This window comes from Alligator sinensis, unplaced genomic scaffold (assembly GCF_000455745.1).
Source record: "Alligator sinensis unplaced genomic scaffold, ASM45574v1 scaffold1122_1, whole genome shotgun sequence".
Classification (NCBI taxonomy): Eukaryota; Metazoa; Chordata; order Crocodylia; family Alligatoridae; genus Alligator; species Alligator sinensis.
In genome coordinates, this window is record NW_005842467.1 from 626,199 (window position 1) to 645,467 (window position 19,269).

The 19,269-nt window shown below is 37.2% G+C and overlaps 1 protein-coding gene across 2 annotated transcripts in view; it reads right to left on the reverse strand.

Moving 5' to 3' along the window:
• ARAP2 (ArfGAP with RhoGAP domain, ankyrin repeat and PH domain 2) overlaps positions 1–19,269 on the reverse strand; it is a 246,403-nt gene that overhangs the window by 3,830 nt on the left and 223,304 nt on the right. For both annotated transcript variants that reach the window (XM_025212512.1, XM_006030846.3), the window contains exons 28-32: positions 16,101–16,240; positions 13,517–13,599; positions 11,100–11,135; positions 10,493–10,556; positions 5,367–5,498 (exon numbers count right to left, since the gene is read on the reverse strand). In XM_025212512.1, the coding sequence (XP_025068297.1) occupies positions 5,367–5,498; positions 10,493–10,556; positions 11,100–11,135; positions 13,517–13,599; positions 16,101–16,240 (455 nt within the window). The remainder of the gene's footprint in view (positions 1–5,366; positions 5,499–10,492; positions 10,557–11,099; positions 11,136–13,516; positions 13,600–16,100; positions 16,241–19,269) is intronic.

Below are 19,269 nucleotides of genomic sequence, written 5' to 3' on the forward strand. Positions count from 1 at the left end.
GCCAATGGTGGTGGCAGCTTCTTCTGGTCCAGGCCATGTGGGATTGGGGAGGGGGAAGAGCCCCACATGGGCTGATTTGCCCTGGGCCCCACACCCTGCTTGGGTTGGCTCTGTCCCTGAGTCACAAACTTCAGCCTCACTGCCCTTATACTGGACCCAACAGCTGCCTAGGCAGCTTCTCCTTTGGGTTGTGAAAAAAAATATATAGGTCCCTCTTTTCATTGAAAGGGCTAGCCTGTATTAGCACCTGGCCAAAGGTCACTCCGTTCACAGAAAACCAGTAAGGAGACAAAACAGCAAAAGAATTAGGATAGAAGAACAAGAAGATAGGATGGAAGAACAACAAAGCAATAGAGGGTAGAAGAACTATACAAGCAAAACTGAATGTGTTTGAAGACAGAAAAACAAAATAAGCATAGCTTCTTACTCTCTCATCTTGGTTACACCCTAGGCTTCTGGAGAGTTCTGGCAGTGTTTTTAGAGATCAACCTTTCTGCTGATTCTACCAGCAATGGCTTAGGGCCTGGGACACTTCTACACCTTGGGTAAAACCTAAAACACCATGATTCTGTCCTAGCTAGACTGTAATAAGCCTCCAAAGCTAGCACTCCTTGTTCCAACTCTTCAGCATTACTCTAATTGCTTGCAAATAACCAGAATCCTCCAATTTTTTTTTGTTTCCCTAAGGTAAGGTATCTCAAAATCCTCTGGCTGGCAGGTACACCTTTTCTATAGAGGACTTGAGTTTCCCATTACACACAAACAATGCCTTAGGTCTGTACTCAATACCTTACTTGATAATCTTCTAGTTTCATCATAAAATTACAACTGTAGATTTATATCAAATACTGTAATACATACAGATATGAAAATGACCAAACCAAATCCAGCTTCAGACTAGCTACAAATATGAGACTAAACACCACAGAGTAAGTCTGATTTGGGAGAATAACCATGCATGCCACATGCTGAATCCCAGAGGTAACTCAGTTTTGGGGTGAATTTGTGACAGTGCTGCTATGTTCAGGCATAGGGCACAAAATCATATAATTCCTCAAATAAATACCAACATCTTTATTTTGTGACACTGGCCTCATTCATCTGGTCAGTTAACTGTGAACACCCTGCTGGAGGGAAGAAGAAGATGGGTGCACCACTTTCAACAGGACATACCTTGTGTCTCTGTTGCAGTCTTCCAAAGGACCACAACCTTGATGTGGTAGAGGGCTTTGTGTGCTACCAAACACCTTGAGTGATGCTGTCTACAGTCTTGTACTCCTGGTAGGGCGAGTCATGGCAATAAGCTCATGAGTGAGATTTCCAGACTAATAAAGTTCCAAAACTAAAAATAAAAGTCCTCTGGAACTAGAACCCCTAGTCGCATGCTTACACAGAGGTGACTGTGTATGCTTGTTTTCTACTTGGAACTGAGACAGGTGTGCAATTGGTAAATTGCTATCCTGACTGAGCAGACCCATTTAGGATCCACTCTGCACGCCCCATAAGGGGAAGGGGCTAGAAAAGGTGCCCTAAACAGTAGGGGTGTGTGAAACAGGTTGTATTCAATTTGGATTCAGATTCGACCTGAATCAGAGACAGTGATTCGATTAGTTGATTCAGATCACTGTCCCGTTTCGATTCGGCTGAATCCGAATCTAAAGATTCAATGCTCAATTGGAGAATCAGCGATTTGGCCATAGACACAACTTTAAATATTTTTTCTACATACCTCGAGGTATCAGGCGCATCTCGTGAATGCTGCAATGATGGGGTGGATAGAGCATGCTTGGCAGCGAACCCAGAAGTGGACATTCCAGTCTACTTTCATTCTGGTCCACCATTGAGTATGCAGGGGACACCCCATGCCCCCCCTGGCTTGGTGACTGGCGGCAGCGGGGTGTCCCCCCAGACCCAAGAGGCACCAGTCGCCAAGCCAGGGGGAGTCCCCCACATGTTCCCTGGAAGTACTTCTGGTCCACTTCCGGGTCCACTGCTGAGCATGCTGGGGACCTCCCCCCTACCCCATGCTCCCATGGGATGCACCATCTGCCCCAGCATCTCAGCATTCACAAGCCAGCTGGTACGTTGAGGTATGTAGAAAATACATTTAAAGCTGTGTCTATGTCCGAATCATCAAATCTTTCCAAATCTCTCCAAATCAATTCAGAGGGTTCTGATTTGATTTGGAGAGATTCGATTCAGACTGCTGTCCCTGTGCACTGGGATTGAGCCCTGGGGCCTGACACCCCTCCTCCTGGCCATGCACACTAAAATTGGAACCTGGGATCTGGCTCTGTGTGCTGGGATTGGTGCACTACCTAGCTTTCAGAGACTAAGGCTCCCCATGGGTCCAGAAGTTTGGCAGTAGGGGAGCAGTGCTACCACAACCCACTGCCAAATTTCTGGACCCATGGGAAGCCCAACAGGTTGGATGACAAGGCTCCAACGGCCAGATCTGGCCCACTGGCCGTGGATTGAGCACCCCTGCTCTACAGTAACAGAGCGGTGAATATGCGTGGTAGTCTGATACATGGGATAAGGTCACAATTGAAGCACAGGGCTAGAATTTTTTAATATGGCAATAAGCAAACCTTCAATTTCTGTAATCTCTCACACATTAAATTGTCAGAAGTTCCATTGACAACAATTTCGTTTTTGTTGAAAATCTGCTCTTTGATACCCCCCCCCCACCCGTAATGGACTACAAGTTATTACAACATGCTATGTAAAGCATTCAGGTGTACAGAGGAATTAAGAAAATGTCCCAAAAATTGATGAGTTGGCTAGTTCCACTCTATCTAATATCTGTGGAGTTCATTTTCATACATATTAAGTAATTCTTCCAAGTGCTTCTACAAGCAAAACAGTAATGAGAACAGCACTCATTAGTCACTTGTTTTCAATTAATAGTCATGATGGCCCTGAAAATTTAACTTGTACATCAATATACGTAAAACAATTTTCATAGGATATTTCTTAGGGATCTTTAAGTATTCTGAGTATTCTGTTTTGATCAAATGCTGTAGTAATATGGTCTGAGTGCCTTTTAAACATCAGCAAGCCACAAAATGAATTTCAAGAATGCAATTTAAATCTAGGGAAATGCAGTTTTATTTAAAACATTTAGAAAACCATGTTTCAATGTTGCATCTTTTAACCTAAAATATTGTTTACCTTTCATATATATATATCTTTTGCTGTGGGCTCTCTTTTTTCCAGAATTTCTCCACATGAATATGCAAATAGGCCTAAGGTAGCAATCACCTTTGAAAAGCATCTATTGCTCTGCAATAATTTAATATATAATATACATTACACATGCGCTCACACACACACCCATGCACACGCACACTCTTAAGCTTATTTTCTCATTACCTTTATATTTTAATTTAAACAAACATGTTTTAAACTTATTTTGTGCCACATCCTTTCTTAGTTCATGTAAGAATAAAAATTCCTTCAAGTAAAAACCAGTGAAATGTATATTATGCCTTCCAGTCTGTTTAGTGTATAATACTTAATACAGCCTTCTTTTTTTCCCATGGTTTTATAAGTTGGTCTAATGTCTCTTAGAAATCTGCTATAGAGTTGTTACACATTTTTGTACAATTTACATGTAACATACAGGAGGGGCCTAATTAAGCATGCATTGCTCACTGGACCTAATTGCCTCTTCCTCATCTTTTAACTTACACGTTTTCTGTTTATATGAAATGAGCCCCTCCCTCCACACACCCATTTTAAAGTATGCCTTTCTAATTTGTCCTGAAAATGAGGTTCATGGGCTTTTCAAATGAAGTGTTATAGTTATTTTTTATTCACACCTAATGACATTGCTTTCCAGTGCCTTAAGGCAGTCTTTTGCATTAAAAAAAAAAGAAAGTCCGTATTCCCAACAGCATATATTATCTCCATAAGTTTGGTATTCAACCCCTCTGTTGGATAGATTTAAATGTTTTTTTTTCAACATATCAGGCATCTATTATCAAAAGAAAACTAATTTGGATTCCAACAACTTATATAAAACAAGTGCTAGTGAAATTTTTCCACTATTTTGGTTTCTTTTAAGGCATTAAAGGAGTCTTTCTTAATAGCTATTCTTGGTGAAATATTAAAATCTGAAACCTACGCACAGGAATCTCTCTCAACGTTCTGAACATTAACTACAGATGTGCTAATCATACAACTCTCAGATGTTTGGCCTAACACACTGGAGCCCCTGATGGAAGACTACTCCTCCCCTCCCAGCAAGACTGTCTAGGTAATATTTGAAGATCTAAGACTGAAGTTATGCATAGGATACCAAATAGCAGAAACTACTCTCCTCCCCTTTGAAATTAACTGGTACTCCATGAACATTTAGGAAACCATATCAGAATTGCCCAAACAGGCAGTATCATACATATATCTGCTGACGTGTAGATTAGTGGAAAGACCACTGGCCTCAAAATAACTGAGCTGTATTCCCAACTCTGCTATTGGGTTGCTGACTGACCACATGAAATAACTCCTTAAATCTCCTTGTGCCTGTTTTCTTAAGTGAAAAATGGGTAGAACAATGCTTCTCCCTTATGTAAAAAGGGATTGAAGAGTCATGTATTTTTATAAAGAGTAAATCCCACCTTGATATCTTCTCTTCCAATGTCTGTGCAGACAAGTACATTTATTATTATTTTTTCAGCCAGAAAGTAAAGTTAATAGAAGCCCCTTATGATAAAAGTGCTCATATTGGTTCTAAGAGTTCATCTTAGAAGCTATACACATTAAAAGTGAGAAATGCCATTAGTCTCAAGAGTCTGTAGTACTTGAGTAGTCACTGTAAAGAACCATTACTATTGTCACAGTGCTATTCCTCCATAAGCCTAATAATAGTTTAAAGGAAATATACAGCGGTTAATTCCATCTGAACTCGATTTGCAAATGGAATCCTTACTGGTAAAACTTCTAGTATTTATATCTAAAACTGTATAACTTATTTCGAGAGGAGAAGATATGGTAGAGTACACACAAAACAAGGACTTCACTCAAAGGCTTTTATTAAAATAAAACCATAATGATGCAACTGCATTTCATGGTAAAAAAAACAAACCCATTTAATTCTAATGGGTAGCTCTTACTAAAAACTCCAGTGTTAAATTTATCGAACTACAATAGAATTGACACAAGGCTGGTCATTATATATTTAATTACATTATCCTAAATATTCCTTTACTAGCAGAACAATACAAAGGATGATAAGATTAAAAGCCTCAATATCTTACATTTATTCAACTCCAAAGAGATAATTACGACTGGACTATCTAAAAAGGACAAAGAAATACAGAGTTGTAACTAGAGGTCAACACCAACTGTAACCATTACTTTACCTCTGCACTTCCTCTGGTTTTAGGAGTAATTTTCTCTTGTTGAATAGGAATTAAAGGTAAGCCTCCAATCTTTGGATTTTTAGTCATAGACTGTTTTCTTGCTTTTCCAGCTGGTGGCCATATATCATTGTGCTGTAGAAACAAAAATCCTTATTTTTGGTGTGCAATTTTAAGATGTACAATACTTCTTATGTGAAAAATGCTTCAATAAGCCTACATATCCTGCTGTACCTTTATATATATCTATATCTATATATATCTATATCTATATCTATATCTATATATATATAGATATAGATATATAGATATAGATATATATTATAGTAACAGAATTATGGTACATATAATTATGTTGATGTTTCAGCAGTCTTGCTGGAGGACTGTAAAATATTATGTGAAAAGAGCTTTAAACTCTCAGTATAATTTCTGTTTCAGACATTTGCCCTCCAAACAATATATCAAAATATAAAAGTACATACCCACCGTTGGGAATTGAAAAAAAAAAAACCACTTTATCGGGGAACAAAAATGTATCCATGGGTAATATCATGTTTAACTTAACACTTACTAAGTTCAGTTAAATGCAGATGCATGTTCAAGCAGTTTAGCCTGTGTCATGCCCTGTTGGTGTTGCAAAATTGGTCCCTTTCAGGTGACACTTACCTCCTTAACATTTACTCAATTGAATGAGTCACACCATTTCAATGATGTGCAACTGTTGTAACTGAACATCTGATAAGGCCCTAATTGATTTCTAATTTTCACCAGGATCTGGGGGAACGATTGTTCACCAGAGCGCCCCAAGGGATGACAAGGTCGAACAGTTATAAACTCCTGCAAGACCGTTTCAGGCTGGACATAAGGAAGAATTTCTTCACTGTCCAAGCCCCCAAGGTCTGGAATAGCCTGCCATCAGAGGTGGATCAAGCAACTACATTGAATGCCTTCAAGAGAAATCTGGATGCTTATCTTGCTGGGATTCTATGACCCCAGCTGACTTCCTGCCCCTTGGGCAGGGGACTGGACTCGATGATCTTCCGAGGTCCCTTCCAGCCCTAATGTCTATGAAATCTATGAAATAATTCCAAAATTCTAAGTTCACTTACAGGGTCCCAACCTGAACCAAATAAAAGAAATAAATGCAATAATTTGGCCCAATATACAAATAAATATTAAAACTTAAAGGAACATACTTATTCCCAAATTAAACACTTACATAATCCAAAGTGACTATGGTTCTTTAAAATATTTTCAGTGCGGATTAAACTGCAGGTGTATGCATCTCATACACACAAGACCAGGGTTTTTGTATAGCAGCATTTATCTGGTCCATACACATATCCAGCAAGCCTGAGAGGAAGACACTGGTGCGTAGGCAACTTAGTGCCTCCATATACACCGCCCAGGCTTTTGCACCCTGGAGAGGTCACTCCAGCTTCACTTTATCTTTCATGTTCAGTAAGCTGGGCCACTTTTGCATGTGTAAGCGCTGCAATGCCAGGCACTTTGAAAAGTGCCCGGCGCGGTGCCACTTGCAGTTGTATAAGCAGCAAAATGCATATTAGCATAAAGAAAATGGCAGCACTGCCATTTTCTCCACACTGCCGTTCATTTTGCGGCTTATACAACTGCAAATGGTGCAGCACAGTGCACATCAGCTCCTGTGCAGAGCAGGCTCAATTAACTGAAGGGTGGATCTCCGGTGTGTCTGAGAATTAAAAGTTATGTGTATAAATGCCCCTGATGCCTCACTCAGCACAATTCTATTGTCTTGTGAGACAGACAGATGCCTACTATTACATGTCCAGAGTCTCTTTATACTCAAATGCAAGGGATTCTTCATGAGGTCTGAAGGAAAAAGCAGGCAACCCTGCTAACTCTCTGCTGAAAGAACAATTTTGAAAGAGGCTCAAAAAGGAGCTTCCATGGAGGAATAGATTAGTACTACTCTCTGATTAGTAAATAATAGGATTTTTAGTAACCACGTTAACATTATATAAGAACAAGCAGGACAACACAGGATGCTGACAAGCTGAAACTGCAGCAAGATAAACCTTAGAAAAAGTGAAATAAGAAATATGCTTTAAATAACTGAATATTTTTGGACCATGGTTTGCTGAACCATCCATGGCAAGCAATAGCCCCTTTTCATAGATGTCTTACTTTATAATCAGAATTTGCTGAACTCAGCACAATATCTTTAAGGGGACAATATATTTAAGGAGTATTCAACCAGCCAACATTATTGAAGTCAGAATCAGTGATTTCAGATTTGAATGAAGTATGATATTCTGACAACTGGACAAATGGCCAAACAGGTATCTGGAGTAGGTATTTCAGCCAAAAATGTCTTGGCCCTTAGATAGCTACGTGAATGAACAGTATTGTATGGGATGTTCAATATCACTCTGGGAACCTGAGAAATTGGTGAAAAGACATCAAATCCTGTATTTACTTGAATCTAAGATGAGGCTCCCCCCCACACCCTCAAATCAGCAGGGGGAAAAGCCCTTCATCTTAGATTAACATATAAAGTCAAATGGGAGGCAGACAGGCAACTGCTGTGGCTCTGACTCTGGTTCTGTACCCCGTACATTTGCCCACTGTAGCTTCTACCACCCGCTTCTGGCCCATGACCCCCAGCCTGCCCATTACTGTCAGTGCAGCTTGGTTCCAGCTCAGGCTTGATTCCCTCCCCATGCACAGAGCACATGAATCTCCCATTCCCTGCCTGGCAAATCAGCATGCCACTGCTGCTGCATGGCATGGCAAGGGCTGCACTTCCACATGCTGCACTTCAGGGAGGGAACAGAGACCAAGCACCATCTCATAGTAAGGTGGGGAGGAAAGGTAGAGGCAGAGACTGTGGGGAATAGAGGAGAAAGAGAGACAGACTGGGGAGAAACTAATTCAAGACAATCCTCCAATAATTAGATTCTATACCTGAAAAATTATAACAAATTCATAAATTTTCCATATATCAAATATAATTCTTGGAGGAAAGGTTCTTAAATTCAGGGTCATTTTAGATTTGAGTAAATACAGTATGTCTTAATCCAATAATAAAAATAAGACATTCTGTAATGATCCCACCTCCATATCTCCTTTAAACAAATGGTTCTTACATTTCACGGCATACCTAATATCTAAGAAATGTATTATGAAAATTCCCTACCAAAGAAATGTTAGCTGCGATGGAACTTGACAGTGATAATCTTTGCCTAGGGACTGGTAGCTTGTTTAAAGTTTGCTAAGCTATCATTGACTTCCCAAAGTATAGAACCGTAAGAATTATTTCATATTGGTAGCAACATGCCAGAACTTAATAGATTTCTGCATATGGGCACTCAACAGTACACCTTCTCTTGTTTATGTCGGGGGTGGGGAACTGTTCAGGTAGCATGGCAATGGATGTGGTATAAAAACAGATATGGTATAAGAACTGAAAGCACAAAAGTTCTAATGATGGTCATAACTAAAATGCTGGCTCAGTATGACAAAACCCAGCTAACACACCTTCACATTTTTTTTATGATTTACAGACAGAGGTGATAAAGATTAGTTTCATTCCTGTGGAAAGTGCTGGCATGGTACAAATAATATTGACTGTCAGTGCCAAAAGCATTTGAACCCGTGTTAACATGAAAAAATACATTTGTTGCATCTCATTAGCATTTCATGGCAAAATTCATTCATAAGGCTATGACCACTGCTAACTAGAAGAATGCTAATCTGAAAATGTCTAAAACAGCCTACTAGGTTTATACCTTATTTGTTGACAATTGTGAGTGATGAGAGGCAATTTTCAAAGTACACTAGTTTTTAGAATACATGAAAGTTTAAAAAGTAACAAGAATACACAAATTTATTTAAAACCCCCCTGAGAAATTGCTTTGCTCAGTCTGGATGCTAGGTTTCTAGAACACATTTTGCTCCATATTTGCTAGTCAAAGTTGTATTAGATTATCTTTCTAAGAACTTTTGTCAACAGGATTTGAACAGAGATATCAAGCTTTTGATGACTTATTTTTAAGCAACTTATAACAAATAACCTATGCACCTATTCATTTCAATACTCCTGTTCTACTCTTTCACTGTGATGTGATATTCCTTCATTGTGATATTTATGTTATCTTTCTGAGATGTATTTTAGGATTGGTGGCTGTTTCTGTTTGAACTGTAACAATTACTTCTGTCAAAGTAGAATAAGACCATTTTGAAAAGTCCTGTTGCTTTCGCAATACTTGTTATGTTCTTAATACCACCATTTAGCTCTCTTAGTTTATGATTATGGAGCTCTATATTGCAAGTCTTGTGATGGTTCCTTATTCTGTGCTCAGTACACAAGCAGGATGACTACACATATTGAATTGTAATAAAAAGTTAAATAAAGATGCAGCAATTATTATCACACATGCATAGTGAGCATCTAAATACTAAAACAACATAAAGGTTTAACGATTTAAGTGTATTTACTACAGTAAATTCTAGACTTGATGCTGTCTTCAGAATCATATCTCTTTGTACATATTCCACTGCAGTCTTTGGAAAACTGTAAGAACATATTCCAAAACTCACTGAAATCAATGAGTCTTTACAATGACCACTGGAGCAATTCCAAACTGCCACTTGGCAGGTCTTTGGTGAGTCTGGATGATCTCATTATCACAAGAAGCAATAGCAATACTTCTTCTAGTCAATCTAGAGTTAATGGGTGAAATCCTATCATCACTAGTTTCAGTACAGTCAGGATTCCACCTATTTCTGCTAATTATGGGCAAGCAATCTGACTTTTTAATCTATTGTTTCTGGAGCAAAGAAACTCCCCCCCTAAAATGAGCCTTTTCAAAGGCGAGAATTTAAGTAGAGAACACGAGCCATTTTTCTATTTCAGTACTAGTTGAAAGCCATCCATAAACTAGATGTATTTTCCTGCAACTTCTGATATCCAGTATTTCAGTAACTTCTTAGATTTATCCCTTTTGGTACTATACATAATGCGCACACAATTTATTCAAGGCTTATATTTAAGTAAAAACTACTGGTCAAAATCTCAGAATGATAAATATAAAATACAGATTGTTTTCAAAGAAAAATCCGTCTCCTATGTGTGACTGAAGTAGTACCTGTGCACTGAACATGCTGGTAAGCCACTCCATTTGTGTATCCTGTCCATCACAACACAGGCACCTACAAATACAATATACAACACAATTAACATGAAGAAAAGAACAGAAAAGTTTCTCATCGTAACTATGGTTTCCAATTTAACATTAATACACAATTTTATTTCCTGTTATTATGTATATCATTGTTATATACTCAACATATTTTATGTAATTATTTAAATCAATATAATGTATAGTGTAAACATTAACCATTTAGTTATACCAAATATATACAATAAAAGATAGAACAACATAATTAGATTGTAGTTCAGCATGCCATTCCTATTCCATAAAGAATGCAAGTATGAGTTTAACATGACGTATGCAAATGTCTCATGGATTTTCAAATTATAGTTTTAAACCCATGTTTAGATGCTTTCCTGTTTTAAAGTCTTAAAGAAAAAACATACTTTCATCTAAAACAGTTTCTAAAACAAATCTGTCAATACTTTTGTAATAACATGCATTACCACATACCTTACACACATTATGTTTTAAAATATAGGGTTTTAAAAAACAGCTTAAATTAAATTGGCATGATGTTCTTATGGTTTTGATTACTTACCAGTGGTGCTTTTCAGAATATACTGTAAGACCCCATCTAAAAAAACCCAAAGATTTTATTTACCAGAAACCAGGGATATATGAGAACAAAATAATAGTAAATTCAGGATTCTGCTAATATTTAATAAGCCAAGTCATTTTAAATTATGCTTGCAATTCAAATTATTGCAATAAACATAAACAATATTCAGGGCAAACCTGCAAAAGAGACTCAGTTAAAATGGCACTGTGAGATCCAGTGTGTTCTCAGTGCATTCTATAACAATTATGCTCTCTTTACAAGTAGCAATCCTTCCAATTAGCAAACCTGAAAACAACTTGGTTTCTATCACTCCATCTAGTTTTGTTCATCTTATAGATCATCAAATCAGCAACGAAGTTCTGCAGGTCAGATTATCATATTTGGTATTTCTCTGCAACTCGACTGCACTCATCTTATACAGCATATTTGATCTTAGCTATGTAGGTTCCACTGCTGACAATTAAAAAAATAAGCACATTTTTGGCAATGAAGTGAAAAACTCTATGATTATACACATACACATATTATGCCAGTGTGTGTGTGTAAAATATACACCACCTCATTATATTCTTATATGTATTGTGTGTGTGTGCACGTGCATGCGCAGGTGTGTCTATGTGCAGGTGTGCATGCATGTGTATCCAAGAATAAGAGGTGGTCTTCTGACATTATTTTCAAGGGAAGTGTTAAATAATGTTCATGAATGACACTATAGAACCTTAGTTAAAACATTAAGATTAAACCAGACGTACCTAGGCCCAGGTTCATAGTTGGGTGCTTCCTTGTACTCAGCTGAGTTTCCTCCTGCCTAAGTCTCAAAGGGGCACTTCAAATGACTAAGCCTGCTTGAAGCCAAGGCTGGGGTGGACAGCCCTGATGATCTCAGTCCAGACAAATGAGATATGAAGCAGGCAAGCCAGGTGGTGAGATCCACTAGAAACTGCACCCAAGATGTGCTCAGTGGAGGGAAATACTCTGTCACACTGGTCAAAAAGGTCAGGTATACAGTGAGAGCAGAGAAGAGGAGCATAAGTCTCTTCACTTCCACAAACTGAGCAATGGAAGAACTTCCATTTGACCAGGGAGATAAACTAGAGGACTGTTGAGGTCATTTCCATCCCCAGGATTCTATGCTATTCTATTCTGTTTCTAAAAGGAGTAGAATGGACATGAATTCTGTGGGGGCAGGCAGTGATGGGGACTTGATTTTTAGAATGGGCTGAGTATAATTTAAAACATTGCATCATGACATTTTGTGGGGGTGAGAGAAGGTTAAGGAGCTGAAAGCTTTCAAATGAGCCAGAAAGGTAATAGAAAAAGAGAAACAGGAAAGGAAGAAAGAAAGGGAGAAAAAAAAGAAAGGAGAAATGGGACTAAAGTTGGCCGAATTGAGAGACCTTGTTCTGACCCAGATCTCATTTGCAGGGTATGGACGTGCTGCTCTGCTCCTGAGGAAAAGACCAATCTGCAGCACCTCACTTTGTTTCCTCACTGGGAATTAACCGAAGTACCTAGCATCTGCTGCTGGGTACCCAGGCTGACCTACTCTAGAACAGAATTTATCTACAACAAAGCCAAACCAGCATTACTATGTCCTTAATTTTATCTGTACCTGCCCACATGTTTCTAGGGCCATAAATATCACACAGTTCTTTGGGCTGAGATACTTAGTGAATAGCATCAACTGAAAGAGAACTTGTCTGTCCTTTGGGAGGCATTGTGTGAAGGGCACTAGATGACTATTAGCATATCAATGATTTTGCTTTCATCAGCACTACTAAATAGGAGATCTACAGCCCAAATTAAATTTTCAGCATAGGTTACATCTATACTCTGAACTGTATAGGCTAGCCAAGGTTTACAGCACCTCTACACCTAGGTCAGATGATTATCTGAGGCTGGATGGAAAAGCCTGATAAGAGCCCAGCTTAACTATGCAGTAGACAAGCTTGGTCAAGAGTTCCATTTATGTTCTTAGGCACTAATAATCATCACAGCAATATGAAATCCTCCACTGAAGGTCTTCAGGCTGACACCAAAGTTCATAATTAGTCTAGCCTTTGCATATTAAACTTTGGCCCAATGCTAGAATGAAGCATACATGCTCCAGGAGCAATTGAGCTAGTAACGAAAACATTTAGCAGAAATAATACACTTAAGATTAACAAAACCCAATCAATAAAGTAATTTCCTAGCACAGAAGATTTAAAATGGAATACAGCACCATAGATAGCAACACAAAAACTAATATTAGGTAGTTTAATTTAATTCAGGATAGGGGCAGATTCCAATTCCTTTTTTGACTCCATCCTACAAATGTTTTATATTTCCATTTCATCAGAAAACTACAGTACCTTTATACACAATGCATAACTCATTTTCTTTTCAATTCTTACTTTGTTGGTGGCTTCATTTTCTTTTTCACTCCAAGATAGACTTTCACTGAATTAAGAGACAACACTTTTTCAGGTTTGTTACTCTGTGAATGAACATAAGATTCTAATTACCACATCAGAAATAAACAAAATAACAGGGTGATCTTCAATAACATCCAACAATTTGTTTTACAAGTTCTGTGTAGACTTTTCATTTTCAGGCTTTTCATGTATTTTTATTTTTTCTTCCATTAAAAAGTGATACCAAATCATTATCTTTAGGGGGAAAAATAACCAACCACCTGAATAAATGTAGTAAAATGATATTCATTATGTCTGGCAGTGCCCACTTGGGGCTAGGAGACTGAAACGAACTTCAGGAATGTTCTACTAGAAGAAAGTGAGTTGCATGTGAATGCCTCATTCATGTAGGAATAATATTAATGTTTGTAGCTGACCACTTTCAGGCTTCCATTCAGCAAAGCACTTGAGTGCATGCTAAGTATTAGTGCTTATGGTTAAACACAAGAATGTGCTGATTCAGGGCCTCAACTTCTACCTCACAAAATTTTAAAGTCACCCTAACCTTAACCTAGAGGAGTAAAAATAAAACAGTATGATTTTGAGGAAACCAGTTCTTTGCGCACACAAAGAAAAATGTATCTAAAGGTACAGGGAGTTCTATATTTTTTCCATACATGAGTGAAGTGATATTCTTCACATATAGACAAAAACATCTTAAAGGACAGCAGGCATTGGCTTGTTGCCAACATCAGCTAAACAAAAGGGAATCTCGGAGCTTATTTCTTTCTAAATTCAGAATCTCAATATGATAGCTAAGTATACTGCTGCATCAGCAAAAAAGTACCTGGATAAAATACATTTTTGAAACTGTTCCATTAGAGTACAGTTTTCAAATACTGTTCCTAGAGAAAAGCCATTTCTTATCTGTGTGTGTGTGTGTGTGTGTCTTATCTGTGTCTTATGTATGTGTGAATTTTTTAATGACAGCATATTCATATAATATGAGACTTTCAGGAAATTGGTATAATTCTGTAAATGAATGTAATATGAATACAATTATTCATGGTAACTTTTTTTCTTTTTTGGATACATTAAGACTGAAATTAAACTTTAAATTAGCATTCTGTGGAGTGATTTCTCATCTTTAAAATTCTCAGCAAAATTTGTTGTTAATGAGCATTTTAAAATTATATCTAATTACCACATATGCTTATCTTAAATGCAGGTCTCCATCTGTAATATCAATTCCTTCAACTACTCTTTCCTAAATATGGCTTAAAAATGAATTATAATAACTACAGGCATGAGGACAACTGTTAAATGACAGACAAATAAAAATGAGTTCAAGTTTGCAGTCAGAACTCCATAAAGCAGAAGTCAATATAGCACTTCTCTTCTTTTAAAAAAAAAAACCAAAAAACATAAAAACTTCACTTGAGTTTAGAAACATTTTGAAACCTTGTGAAACAGAATAGTTTAGCAGCTGGAAAAACAATGTTTAAGGCAATTCACACTACTTCTATCATAAACTCTTGTTAAGGTGCTAATTAAGGTTTAGGAGCATTAATTTATTCTCACATATGTGCTAATTTTAGTTTTTAGTGCTAAATAATTAGACACTACTTTTGACATCCTGAGGTCATTCTAATTAAGAAATATATCTATGGTCTCATAAAAAAGACACATTTCTTTCACTATAATCTTATAGTAACTACTAAAGCATAAACGCTTCTCTAAGGAACAATATGGTCCTTTGAGTACCGTAAGGAAGGTCAGCACGTATGTATATGCTGTACAGAGAAAAATAGCATTGATCCAAATGAATAATATTGTCTTTAAAAGATAGTGTTTACCAGAAGCTAGCAAAGTTGGACTGAAACAAAATAACTCACACCTACTGTATAATATGTTATTTTATTTTATAATTTTGTATAAACTGCATCCATTCAAAAATATTATGCAAACAATTAGGCCCTGAGCTCTTGAGGATCAATCCAGCAAAGCTTTCAACATATATTAACTTGGTCCCATTGAGTTTACTCATATGAGTAAAGGTTGATCACTAAATGAGATTCTTTCCAGGATTTCGCCTCCCCCAGTAATACAGGTTCATTTTTCTTCTTTACTATTGACAAGTTGAACGACAGCTTTAGAATTAAGGGCTAGGGGCAGAGAAGGTTGTACCAATGGAATGAAAAATTCTATTTTTACCATCTTTTTCATCATGACAAAAAAGCCTGGAGACCATTTTTTTTAAGGCCACGAGATCTTCACGCAGACCACAAGAAGTTTTCTAAACTCAAAAATACTTAGACCACAGCTCTATCTATAAAAAAAAAAAAATCTTTAAAATATATACTTACGATACAAACTATTCTTACTTTATAAACTTAATTTTAGGAAAACAAATATTTAAAGGGAAGCTTTTATTTCCTCATTGATTCCAAACTTAATTAACAGATCTAAAAGCTCTGTCATTAAAGTCTCTAAATTGTGATAGACAAATGTAATAGAACTACTGATTTTCCTGTCACATTCTGCTCATCTTTATAAGCAAATAAGTCTAAGTTAGTGCTTATACCTTCATATCCTTGTAAAGAAGTAGATTTCTCTCTCGTAAAACAAAATAACGGTCTTGAAATTTACTTCCAGACAGTAGCTTTGACGATTCTTCTTTGTACTTCAGATAGCCTGCCTTCACACTTCCCTTTACATCACTCTCTGACAAGACATTGAAAAGAATTTATTCAGAGAATTTTTAAATACTAATCATTACTGAATTTTAAATGACCCTATTATTATTGTATATCAACCCACTAAAACCAAAATGTGATTGCTCTCAATTCTGTCATTGTAAAACATATTCTAAATATTCAGGCAACCCCCGCTTAGCACTCTTAATCGGTTATGGAAAAACCGAGCGCTAAGCAAAACAGTGTTAAGTGAAACCAATTTTCCCATGGGAATGAATGTAAATAAATATTATTTGTTTCCAGGGCCCCCCCACTCATACTATAAAATCACTTAAATCCTCACTAGAACTATGAAATCCCTATATTCAAACATCTAAATGAATGTAAATGCTTTATATAAACGCTTTGAACTTTGAAATAATGTATAAAATTACAAAATAAAGTAAGTATATGGCACAAATTCACTTTTTGCTCTTTGGGCTTCCTTCAGCACTCAGAATCAGGGCTATCAGGGTTTGTGTCAGTTTCAGGGGATTTTGAAGTGCTTGGCTGAGGATTTTTTTTGAGGGGTGGCTTCAGGGGCTGAAGCAGGAATTGTGCACTTCCTAAAGAAGGACTCCATTAATAGCTGCACTTTGGCTTCTTCTTTTAATTATAAAGCAGCCTGTAACAATTGACTTAATTGTTAACTCCTCTTGCAAATGCAGAACTGCGCTGCATGTCAGGGTCATTCTCATCAAAGTAGGAAACAAAAGTTTCAAGATGTTTGAAAGCTTCAGTCATGCCTTTGCTGGTTAAGGCTCTTTCTGGTTGAACATCTTTTTCAGCATCTTCCTCTTCTTCATGGCTTCTGTTATTCTATTTGAATGAGGTCCTCATTGCTCAATTCCTCCCTGTTGGAATCAATCAACTACTGAATGTCCTCTTATTCAAATTCATCAAATCCAATTTTCCTTCCAAGATCAAAGGTATTGTCCTGAATTGTCACCACTGGTTCCTCAAACTCTTGGGAATCCTGGACAGTCTTCCCAAAGCTTCACCAGATACCATTCACTGTTTTAGAAGCAACTTCATCTCAGGCATTGAAATATTATCTATTGCCTTGTAGATATTACAGTCCTTCCAAAATTATTTTAGGGTTGGAGCACTCTCTCCATCTGTAGCCCTGACTCCCTGGGAGAATGTTTTCCTTATGTAATATTATGTATTTCTCAACTGCAGACCCTTAGCCTTCTTCTGAATAAGCAGCATACTCAAGAGCATATGATGTTGAGTTGTATCCCCTATCCATACACTTAACAGCCTCTCCATTTCTAACATAATTGGAACCCTACTCCTAACTGAGTTTCAAAGCATTCAAAGAAGTTACCATCCTACCATATTCTTTTATTTTGTCTTTACTTTTCAATATGGTCCTAACAGTTGACCCAGCCAAATTTAACGTTCTACAGACCTGATTCTGGCATTCCCCTGCTTCAATTTGCTTCAGGACATCCAATTTAAGCTCCAGCGTTACACTTCTGTGCCATTTTTAATCAGTACTTGCAGTCACAGAGCTGGTTGCATGTTTCTGACTCATGAAGATTGATTTCAACACAAGTTCAAAAGATGAAGCAAGACAGTGTGTGACACAAGTACAGAGCATGAAAGTTTTTGACAAAAGAAGATGGCGATGAGGCTGTGTGCCGCTAATGCTCTCTGCTTGATACCCATGAGCATTATAGTGAAACTTGCTGAGCGCTAAGTGGAATCGGGTATTAATGTAAAATGAGCGCTACAGCGAAATAATGCTAAGCAAAAAAGCAGTAAGTGGGGGTTGCCTGTATCTTTGGTGGAAGATGTTACTGAAACATAGAAGGCTAAAATATATGCATCTACAAAAAGCAGGCAATATAGGCATAGGCAATTCAAGCTATGCTATATGACCAATGTATTTCTACTTGGACATAGAGAGACTAAAGATCTTTCATAAGAATGAAGGTGCAGTGCATTTCCAGAGTTTGTGTTGTTTTTCATTTCCCTGAGAATGCTATTCAAAAGTTATCAACTGCCATTGATTTTTGTGTCATGTTAGTACTAGAAGGGACTGTCAACTTGTTCTAGAGCAAGTAAAAAATGTATCTTAATTTTTACGCTAAAAAAAAATTAAAAGTTCTTCAGAATGAGCAGTGACAAATTATTGCTTTGGAAACACTTCATTTTCTTTCAAAAACTCTGAGTTTTTAAAATATAAATTAAATATTTGAGATTTTTCATTTGTAAACACTAGGTTTTCAGTAAACTGAGAATATGGCCTTTTGGATGTTATTCTTTTTGACAAAACAGCAATAAATAAAGTGTTGGGATTTTGGTTATAATTTTTTTTTTTTTTTTTAAGAAATATAGGTTTGTTTTAAACTGTAGAGAAAGAAGACAAATGCCAAAATTTGATGATTTTTTTTTTCTAACTTTGAACGAAGACTTTTTGGCTTAAGTGGCAAATACTTCTCGTTGCAAATGATTATAATTACCATGCTAAATTTAAATGGCTTATTGAAAATACTGATCCAGATAGAATTTATTTATTTGACAAAGAAAAAAAAAAAAGGAGTGGAATTTAGAATAGGAAAGCAAGAATCAACTGTAGCTATTGCTATTTGCATTTGTCATAATTCCTACTGAAGGGCACAGAACCCAGCAGCATCTGGAAATATTAAATTATATTTTAGCTTCAGTTTTGGGTGACCAATAGCTAAAGTTAACTGCTCAAAGAAAACAGCAGCCAAGAGAAAAAAGTAGTTTTGCTCCTACATTCCAGGCTTTACAGTAACTTCAGTGAGTGTGTTACACAGAAGTAAAAAGTGCTAATAATTCTGTTGTTCTAAAATTCCACCAGCTGTAAAATCTTTCATGTTTTTACGCATGCTCTTTTACCTAGCTTATAGGCCTGTGCCAGTAGGCAGCTATTTGATTCAGCTTCGGATGCGACCGCTTCAGATGCCAGCAATCTGATCCAGAGCTCTGGACCGGGTTCCCGCTTCGATCCAGCCGAAGCAGCTCTGAAGCTGCCTCGGAAAG